Source organism: Capsicum annuum, chromosome 2, assembly GCF_002878395.1.
Source record: "Capsicum annuum cultivar UCD-10X-F1 chromosome 2, UCD10Xv1.1, whole genome shotgun sequence".
NCBI classification, from domain to species: Eukaryota; Viridiplantae; Streptophyta; class Magnoliopsida; order Solanales; family Solanaceae; genus Capsicum; species Capsicum annuum.
Genome location: NC_061112.1, coordinates 134,549,012 through 134,560,176, shown reverse-complemented (window position 1 = coordinate 134,560,176; position 11,165 = coordinate 134,549,012). Strand labels below are relative to the sequence as shown.

The 11,165-nt window shown below is 34.5% G+C and overlaps 1 protein-coding gene across 2 annotated transcripts; it reads left to right on the top strand.

Moving 5' to 3' along the window:
* The first annotated feature begins 6,470 nt into the window (after positions 1–6,470).
* On the top strand, positions 6,471–10,853 carry LOC107859603 (aminomethyltransferase, mitochondrial). Of its 2 annotated transcripts, none has more exons than XM_016704657.2 (4): positions 6,471–6,948; positions 8,006–8,576; positions 9,617–9,735; positions 10,150–10,853. In XM_016704657.2, exons 2-4 carry the CDS (start codon positions 8,019–8,021, stop codon positions 10,691–10,693), a joined length of 1,221 nt encoding a protein of 406 aa, XP_016560143.1. In that variant the 5' UTR covers positions 6,471–6,948; positions 8,006–8,018; the 3' UTR covers positions 10,694–10,853. The 2 variants fall into 2 exon arrangements, with proteins under 2 accessions (XP_016560143.1, XP_016560144.1); XM_016704658.2 differs by having other exon boundaries at positions 6,478–6,945.
* The last annotated feature ends 312 nt before the right edge of the window (positions 10,854–11,165 follow it).

The following is an 11,165-nucleotide window of genomic DNA, read 5'->3' as shown; positions in this document are numbered from 1 at the left end:
TATTTATATGGAATTAATTTTTTATTATTATTTTATTTATACCGGAATTTGCCCGTCGATGGTTCTATGCGAAGGTTATTGAATAAGCTTTCCAACGATATAAAGATTTTCAAAAACGGATAGGTTTCAGATATAATCGAGCACGTTCAAAACTATAAAACGGTGGCCGGGATATTTGGGAATAGTAAATGTGCAGGAAAATTTCCTGCACACAAACTACTGAGGCCAGCTGAATTTTTGGGTCAACTTCGAATGATCATAACTCCCTTAATATAATGAACTGGGAGAACTGCAACCTGTGAAAATAAATATCTTTGAGTCTTCTTTCCAATGCAATTGGTTTTATCCAAATCCAACGTTTGAGTAAGGAGTTATACTCGTTTTACTTCAGCCTATCAAAATAGATTTTTAGGGTCAACTTCAAACAACCATAACTCCTTGTACAGGACGAACTGGGTGGCCTACTTTATATGAAATGAAAGCCCTTTGAATTATCCTTCCAACGATACCAATTTCACCCAAATCCGATATCGGAGTAAAGAGTTATGGTCGATCAATTTTAGCTTATTAAAACAGTCTACCAAAGAATAGATTTGACATTATTTAAATTTTAAAGGCATTTTGGTCATTTCCTATTATATTATGGACGGTAATATGTGTATATATACATGTATATGAGTTCAAAAACTCATTTTCATCATCAATCATTGAGAAAGAACAAACCCTAGCCAAATTTGACCTTTAAATTACTTTTGATTCAACCGTAGAAATTCCAAACTAATTCGATAACTGCGTTTGTCATCTCGAGAGCTTCGAACGGTACTTATTATTTGTGAAAACAGGATTGCATAATCAAGAGGTGAATTCTAAGGTATGAATATTGTTTGTCTTTGTTCTTTTCCATAGGTATATGTGTGATAGAAGATTATATGTATTAGTTGTTATTGAAAGGTGATGGAAATAGGGTTATGTACTATTTTGCATGGTTTGGTTGTATTGAATTATGGAAGGTGGATATGGTAATTGAGTTATGGAAGGTGGATATGATAATTGAGTTATGGAAGGTGGATATGGTGATATACTATTGAATTGATGATTATTTATGTCTATGGCTCAATTTGGTTTAATGGATTGGTTGGAAGGATAAATGAATCCAAAACTTGATATTGGAGGATGTTGTATGAATATGCATGACATGTGAATGTAATTAGAGTATAAGAAGGTCAAAGTGACACCCTTTATGGTGTAATTAAGGCTTACTACTTAACCACTAGTTTGGTGAATTCAAATAATTGAATTGTGACGTTTGGTTGCTAATACTAGATTGCTATATATGTTCATTGTAGATAAGTAATCCGAAAAGATGGGAAGTTCATTTGGGACTAGTATTGAAGGTTGACAGTCAGGTATGTAAAGCATACTCTATACCATATCTTTGGCATGAAAGTGAACAATTGTTCTATTAAGAAAGTTTCCAAAGTTATTCAATAACATGTGATCCATAATGGTTTTGTATGATGTCCTACGTTACCAATGAACTTGTTTCCACCCTACAAGATGTCAAGACATTCCAATACTTACTTCTTTTCCAAATCTTACATGTTTATTGCACTAATGAATGTCAGAAGGTGTCCGGTTACTCAAACAAGATCTATGTGCTATTAATGACTCCAAAACGTTTCATTGATATACCAATAAGTTCCTATTTCATTGTTATGGCATTGATGACTCCAAAATACTTTATTGATGTGCCAATGAGTTCTTACTTCATTGTTATTGCATTGATGGTCTATTTATATGTCTCTTATTGATGTATCATTATTTCAAAGTATCAAAAATGCGGTGGCCCGAAATAACAATCTCAAAGATTAATTGAACTAAGTGATGGAAGTTCTCTGTTATCGGGTGGTATCCCAAGGGCATAAACCTATCATGGGTCGATCCCTATTTATGTGCTTATGGGTGGTATCCCAGGGGCATAAGCCTATCATGGGTCGATCCCAGTTGATATGTACTGGAGGCAGCCTAATGGTCACAGTACAGTACAGTAATGATTACAAAAATGATAAGAACGAAGGTAAAGTGATTGAATAAATATAATGTACAGGTTGTCACAAGTTCTAGTAAGTGTGGTCCACTTCTATTACGATTTATTCACTTGTTTCTAATTTCTATTGAGCTCCTATATCATATGTGATTATCTACAGCTTTACATACTCAGTACATATTTCGTACTGACGTCCCCCACGGGGGACCTGCATTTCATGTTGTAGGCACAGGTGCCTCAACTCATACACTGCATAAGTAGGAGCCAGGATATCCGGCTGCTTTTGGTGAGCTCCAGTTTGCTTCGGGGCTTTCCTTGTCATATCCAGTCACTTTTGGTATTGTATAGAAGTTAGTTATATGGCGGGGTGTGTCCCGACCTTAGTTAAACTCTGTGTATTGTCTAAAGGTTTTGTAGACCTAATGTACAGTCAAGGTGGTGTTTTGTTAATAGACGTGATGGCTCCAACGGCCAAGTATTGTATATACATATATATGTGTTCTCAAGCTTATAAAGGTGATTATTTCCTTTTATATGCGACATGATGCTGTTCGAATTTCAGGTTGTCATAAAGATATGCATGGGAAGTATAAGGTTATGAGCTGGTTCTCCCGGGCCTCCTCGATTACGGGTGCCAGTCCGCCCCAATAGGATTTGAGGCGTGACAGAACCGATTGGTCTATCATGCTTCATTTATGCATAAACTTTATCCTTTAAGGACACAAAATAAGAGCACTTGCAGCTAAATATGAGATACTATCAGTATTTGACTTGAATTATCTTTTGAATGAGGATCTGATGATAATTTCTAACATATTTCATAGCTGCTTATAATCTCCCCCTTATGTTAGGTAAACTATCATACATCCTCCATCTTCTTTGAGGAATCCATCTTTGTGTATCATGGTATATATTCATTAATCGTATACTGCACATCAAAACTATTAGATGAAATAGTTAGTTCATGACCTTGAACCAATTGAGGGGGAAACAATAACCATAATTTATTGGTCTAATTCATACAAGTGTTATTGTATGCAACATATCATATTTCAGACCAACACACGAAGCTTTGTTCTCATTAGTGATGGTTTAACTATTTGTCGAAGGCATTTAATGCCAAACCATCATCATCAAGATAACTTTCTTGATTGCATAATCTGAAAATTATGTTCTTAACTCAATTTTATTGAGCAAGTAACTTTATGAATGTCAAACTGTAGGTTGACAACGAATGTACATGTGATCATCTTATTGATGAATCTTTTCAACATATCACATGATAGGTGAACGGGCCCTTATTCACCTTTTATACTTTTCAGATTTTAAGGATCCAATCCCAAAATTAGTTAGTCCAACCAACTTATCATGTCTTTTCAGATTTTAAGGGATCCAATCCCAAAATTAGTTGGTCCAACCAACTTATCATGAAAACAAGCAACATTAAAAGTAATGAAGATTTTTCTAATTCTTCAATATATGTTCAATACTCGGTATGCACATCTTTGGGATGTCGCAATTGTTCATCTCAATTTATGATCTTTTATTCTAGCAAACTCCAAGTTTATCATGACATGTACCTTTTATTTTAGTAAATTTCAAATTTACTATTACATGAATAAATTTCAAATTTACTACTTTAAAAGTAGATTTTAGAATAACTCTTCTCAGTTATTCATCTTCATTCGGAGATGAGTTGTGATGCCATCACAATCAATTCTCAATTATTCATCCTCATTCAGAGATGAGATGAGTTGTGATACCATCACAATCAATTCTCAGTTACTCATCCTCCTTCGGAGGTGAGTTGTGATACCATCAGAATCAAGTGCACGTCTCAATTATTCATCCTCGTTTGGAGGTGAGTTGTGATTTCTTTACAACCACGAGCACGTTCAAATTTATATACAGTCACATTTACCCCCAGGGTCTAGATCTGTATTTATAATAATCAAAATTCTCATTCCCGAAGAATAGAATATAATTGTGCCTTAAGCATATCAAATTACTATGACTTATAACCTCTTTCATAATATTGCTACTTCAGGAGCAAATCGAAGCATATATCACATATTGCTACCACATTCACTTCAAAAATGGAGCATGTTCAATGGGACATGTCTCATGACTTTTCATAAAAAACATATTATTTTGCCTTAGCCATCATTATATCATCAATATGGTGCATTGAGATTCAAACTCAACGTCTTATCCATTTAAAGGCGTCTTAGGCATAAATCGATGAAACTTCAATCCCAATATCTTATTATTTTACACGAATACCAACATAAATACATTTAATTACTACAAAATTTATGAAATACAACAAATATAAATTCATACCTGTAATGAAGTTACATAACGGGAGAAATTTTTCATCACCAAACAAACATATATATTGTTTTGAAATAAAATAATACTAGATATACACTGTTAATTTAATATTATTCTTAAGATATCAATGTTTGAAGTTTAATAATATTATATCTTTTCAAAGCATCATACATATACCATGTTATCATCCATATCACTGTTATGCCGTTTGGGTATGTATCTTATTTTAACTACTTTTTAGAGTAGTCCATGTGAGTTTAATTTAGATTACAAATACAAATATATAAGCCTTACATATTCATCTGCAAGTATCCATAAGAAAAGTGATCAATATCACCGTTAAGATGAATTTGAAGAATACGTACCTTCGCTCTAAGAAAGTAGAGTCTCGTGCTGATAACGTGTTATGAAACAAGAAAGAATAAAGAAGAAGAGTAGAGAGAGAGTAATTCTTATTTCTTTTCTTAAGGGATTTCTTGATGTGTTATTTACAATGAAGGAAACCTTCTATTTATAGGAAAAATTTACTCCTAGTCTGAGTAAAAGACAGATACTTCAAATCGTGATAGATATCAACTAGATCTTGATAGATCTTATCTACATTCTTGATAGACATTCACTATAATGTAAATACATTTATAACATATTATGCTTTTTATAGTTTATCACAAAAATTATATTTCAGATTCCACTCAATGAAAATTAAACTACAGAACACTGTACTAAATAAAAAAAAGGGTTTTATTTTGTCACTCTCCTTTAAATTGTGACTATACTTTAAATGCATTATAGACACCAATTATGCTTAAAGAAGGAGAAATGGCGCAAATAACACTTCGACTAAAATTATTGACATTAAAATGATCATAGAGTTTTAATTCATTTTTAGTCATTTGTCGATAACTTTATACAATATTTATATAAATTCGATACATATTTACACAAATATATATTCTATACAATAAAGATATAATTTTCTATATACATATTATATATATACGTATTTTATATAACAACGATATAAATTCTATGCACATAATATTAAGAAATGCACTATTCTGTTTCTTTTACGAACTGTATCGGTAATGATATATGAATTGTATCAGTATGCTACATGAACTCCATCTTAATTACTTGAACCAAAATAACTCAAATAAAAAAAGAATCATTTAATATAATAAAATGACCAACTGGCCGCTCTATATTCAATGACCCAAAATAAATTTATTGTTTTGAGATGCACCAGCCTCAGTAATTTCCCCTTTAAAGAACAATCCCTGAAGTGCACTTAACCTTCACAAGATTGCAAGTTTGGAGCATGACATAGGCGTCAAAAGTACCAAACAAAAGAGACAGAAAGGGGCCATTTGCACTTTGTTCTAATTTTGTGTTGGTCTCAGACTCATGTCTCTCGTAACAAAGTACTACTAGTATTTTTTAGTTTATAAGTTTATATTTTTATATCATGATATTTTATAAGTTATATGCATAGGGTTTCACTTTGAGTGGAAGGTGAAGTATTTTAGTTTTTTTGAGTTTCATACATGAACTATTATGTGTGTGAATTTTCTATCTGTACTATCACCAATTAGTTAGCACAACACACCTAAACTATTAACTGTTTGAGTTTCATACCTAAACTCTCAAATAGAAAAAATGAAATATTAATAATTTAGGTGTATTTTGCTAACTAGTATAGAAAGCTCACACTTGATAGTTTAAGTGGAAGTTTGGCCATGAAAAATAATTTTTTGAAGTTGGAGTTGGAGTTGTGTTTGTCCATGAATATAATTGGAGTTGTTTTTTTATGAAAAAAAGTGAAAATAATTTTTTCTTGTTTTCCATTTTTTTCAAATACAACTCCAAGTTGTGCTTGAAATTCTCATGGCCAAACATCAACTTGGAGTTGAATTTGACATAAAGTGAAATTTTTTTCTGGAGAAGTGAAAAAAATTCATGGCCAAACAGTCCCTAAGTATGAAACTAAAAAAAATTAAGCTACTTTAGGTGTGTTTTGAACCATTAACTCTTTCAATTTCTAAAAAACTTATACCTAATAAAACATAAATTCCATTGGTAAAGGAAAAAATTAAAGATAACTCATTTCAAAGATATAAAGTGTAATATTGTGAAAGAGTTGGAGGCCTTGTGAAATTGTCATCTCAACAATAATAATATACCAGTACCACCCATACCAACAAAAGAGAAGACAACCAAAATCCCATCCCATTAGGACAGAGAGAGAGAGAGAGGGGATCCAAATATCTACCACTCACTCAAGATGAGTTCTCGATTGTGAATAGAAAGCCTCCTCCACCCACTCTTCACCACCAACAAATATTATTTATTTTATTTTATAGTTTTTATAATTTTAAAAATATAAATATTTCTCCTTGTTGCCCACCACCAACTTCAAGATTGTTATATATATTCTATGGATAAATAAAGAGGCAGTGTCTTTTTTTTTTCTCTGCCCATATATCAGTTGGTATGAGTCAGCTGTTTTAAGTCCTCAGATTTATCTTTTCAAGAAAATAGAAAAAAGATTCAATCTTTTTGCAAAGGTGGTAAGTCTTGTTCTATCTCTTCATCTACATCTCTTCTCATGTAATTGCCATTCATTCTCTTCTTCATCAAACAAAGATTGTATCTTTTTTCTCGATCTGTCATTGTATGTCCTTATAGATCATTGTATTTTTGATCTAAACTTGTGAATGATGTCCCAATTTTCACACTTTATGTTAATTTTTACATCCAATGGGCTCTTAAAGATAGACTATTAATGCTGTTATAATTCCAGGATAGAGCCTACATTACATGAAGAAAGGAGCACAATTCTAAAGTGGTTGGTTGGTTTAGGGAGTTCAACATTTCGAAGTTGTGCTGTGATTTAGAATGGATAAAGCAGTTACGGATCTATATTAAGGAAGAGTGTTGTTGAGGGTCATTGAATCAGATAGATTAATTCATCTGTTTGTGAAAGTTTATAGGCTCTTTAAGTTCTTGTTTTACTTTAGCCATTACCATTTAGACTATATTGTATGAAACTGTCTTATGAAAAGTTAAATTATCAGTAAATGAAAAAGAAAAAGTTGACACACAAAATTTTGCATTTCTAGAATGTTAACAAGTTGGTTATTGTTTACATGTTCTGGCTTTCTGTTTATTGTCGTCATTAAGAAGAATGGTGTATTTGGTAGTTTCTTAGTCTGATTTGATAGAATTAGATGGTTTCGATTTTGCCTTGTGTTAGAGTTGGTTAGACTCGTACATTGGTTGGGGAATGGACGGATGGTTTGGTTAGATGGACTTGAATAATTCTCCCCTCACGAGCTAGGTTTCGTGTTGAGTTAGGCCTAGGTGTCATATCTTTACATGGTATCAGAGCTAGGTCTATTCCTGCTTGGGCTCTGGGTCCACACTCTAGTTTGGACTGGGTGTTAGAGTGGGTTAGAGTCCTATTGGTTGCGGAATGGACTAGTGGTCTGCTTAAATGTACTTGACAATGCTCTCCTCATGAGCTAATTTTTGGGGGTGAGTTAAGCTCTGATGTAGATCTTTACACCTTGAAAAATGATCAGTCTCATTGTCTGGATTTTGATGATTTGTCTATGAACTGCTCAGATTATTTGGAAAGATGAGGGGAGGATTGTGGCAACTTGGACAATCGATCACCAGACGTCTGGCTCAGGCTGATAAGAAAACTATTGGTCGCAGATGCTTCGCATCAGAGGCTGATCTCAAGAAGACTGTTCTGTATGACTTCCATGTTGTCAATGGGGGCAAAATGGTGCCTTTTGCTGGCTGGAGCATGCCTATCCAGTATAAGGACTCAATTATGGACTCTACAATAAATTGTAGGGAGAATGGTAGCCTCTTTGATGTTTCTCATATGTGTGGCCTAAGCCTCAAGGGGAAAGATACTATCCCTTTCCTGGAACAGCTTGTTATTGCTGATGTTGCTGCGCTCGCTCCTGGAACTGGTACTCTCACAGTCTTCACAAATGAGAAGGGAGGTGCAATTGATGATTCAGTGGTCACCAAGGTGACAAATGATCACATCTACCTTGTTGTAAATGCGGGTTGCAGGGATAAGGATCTTGCACACATTGAGGAGCATATGAAATTTTTCAAGTCAAAAGGTGGAGATGTTTCATGGCACATCCATGATGAGAGATCGCTTTTAGCCCTGCAGGTTAGCTCTCTCTTTCCAACAATTGATACATGCTATTCGCTTTGTATACATATTCTCTTATCAAGAAGTATAATGCTAATCACATGCTCTAATAACTGATCAAGAGATTGAAAATGGGCGCTTTAGTAGACGAGGATATGAGAAAGTGATAATCCAACTTCACAGTGGATACAGAATGTCAAAAAACTGAGATTCAATTCATAGAATTATCAATCTGTAGAAATGTCGGATTTGTCTAGCTTAAGGTAAGCGTGCAAGTTATTACCAAATCATCTTCATCTTCACTCCAATTAGTGAATCATATTTTCTCTCAATGCATCTCTAGTTCTTTCTTCTATGTCTTCGACAAGTTCATAAAATAATCTCTTCCATTTTCTGCTTTTAAGGAAGTATTTTTCATTTCACTTCTTGAAGTTGTTTAATAAACTTTTTGGAGTGCTTTCATTGTAAAATACTGCATTCCTACTCCTTGAGGAAAAAGAATTGCTTCTTCTCTAGTTTGAGGTTGTGGGCTTGTCTGAGAGAACAAAGAAGAGGTGAGTGGAACCGAAGTATTGAGGAGGGAAAATAATGAGTTATAGACCAGGAAAGGGATTATTTAATGTCAATTGATGACTTGATGTCCAACATTGGAAGGCTTAAATGCTTCCATAAGTCTGTTTTACCTTCACTGCTATTTTGTTCCTTTCCAACTTGAATAAATTGTTGCTGCCCACAACATTAAGGCCAGAATTCAGTTAAGCACTTACGCTGTAGGTTGTACTTCTACTTTCTTTCTCTTCAGATACAGCATTAATTGATGGACATCCCTACCCTATTTGCAGAGGAATTGAAGATATCCAGTTGCTCTGTCTCTGCTTGTATTGCAATTCAGTAGAACATTTCAGCATTTGTTCTTTTTGTTTGCTTTTCAAGATTTTAGTGAAATTACTTCACCTGCCTTAGGAAACAAACAGATGCCTTTTTTCATGGTTATAATTTCGAATTTATTTTATTGTTTTGATTGTTACGGAACTTTTGTCTTGACTTTTTTTGTTCAGGGACCCCTTGCTGCTCCAGTTCTTCAATATCTGACAAAGGATAATTTGAGCCAGATGTACTTTGGGGAATTCAGAATTTTGGATATCAATGGGGCACCATGCTTCCTCACAAGGACAGGGTATGTTTCTTATCTTGCTTTCCTCTTCAAAATTGAGTGCCGAGTCTGTGCCCCAAGAAAAAGTAATCCTTTAGTTTGATAAACTTTTTCAAAACTTAAAACTTTTAAAATCAGAATCACTTCCGATAAAGGCCAAGTGCTGGCATTTTGTCAGGTAGTTCCTTAGTTAATTGTTTCATAAGGGTTAACCTCCATTATAGTCGAATACCCCTTTGTTATTGCACACTAATGTGTAAAACAGCTACATCTGTATCCATTAGTCAACTTCTCTATGTTTCTTGTCATTCAACACGCTATTTTCTTATGCAATCATTTCCTGCTTCCTATATATGCTTGGCAAGCACTTGATCCTTGCGCAAGTAATCTTGACTTGAGACAGCCTCTAACATAATCTATATTTTGAGAGGTTTTCAGGTATACTGGTGAAGATGGATTTGAAATTTCAGTACCTTCAGAAAATGCTGTTGACCTTGCAAAAGCTATTCTGGAGAAATCAGAAGGGAAGGTTCGGTTAACAGGTTTAGGAGCTCGTGACAGTCTTCGGCTTGAGGCTGGTTTGTGCTTATACGGTAATGACATGGAGCAGCACATAACACCTGTAGAGGCAGGGCTGACATGGGCCATAGGGAAGAGAAGAAGGGGAGAAGGAGGCTTCCTTGGTGCTGAGGTAATACTAAAGCAAATTGAAGAAGGTCCTAAAATCAGGCGAGTTGGCTTTATCTCTTCAGGGCCACCCCCCAGAAGTCACAGTGAAATTCAAAATTCAAATGGACAAAGTATCGGGGAAATCACCAGTGGTGGTTTCAGCCCTTGTCTTAAGAAGAACATAGCGATGGGATACGTAAAATCAGGTAACCACAAGGCAGGGACCAATGTCAAGATTGTGATTCGAGGGAAGTCTTATGATGGGGCGGTTACCAAGATGCCATTTGTACCTACCAAGTACTATAAGCCATAATAACTGTATGTTGCCTCTTAAAAACTTCTTCATTCCTCTAATTTCTTCCTTGTTCTTGATGTTTTTAGTGAAAGTGAAACCAGAATACTTCAATCTACATGTTGCTGTCTTTTGCTTATGAGTTCCTTCCAATTCAACATGGGCCTCTTTCTTTCTTGCATGATGTGTGTATTTTCCCTTTTGCCTTCCTCTGGCATTACGTTGCATGATCCCAGTAAATGTAGTGTGTACATGAATTGCAAATCAGTTTTGAAAAGGTAACATACATTACTTGTTGATTGAAAATCCTTTCCTTGTTTGGACTGCAACTGTCGGACAGCAGCTAACGTTCAGAAATACACCATCTGATGACTAATAAGTTGCAACTTTTCTTCCCTGACAAATGAAACATTTTATCTGACCATTTGTATTCGCAGTACGTTATCAAACGTATTTGCAATGCCAAATGTAATTGTGATGAGAGACTTTAGGA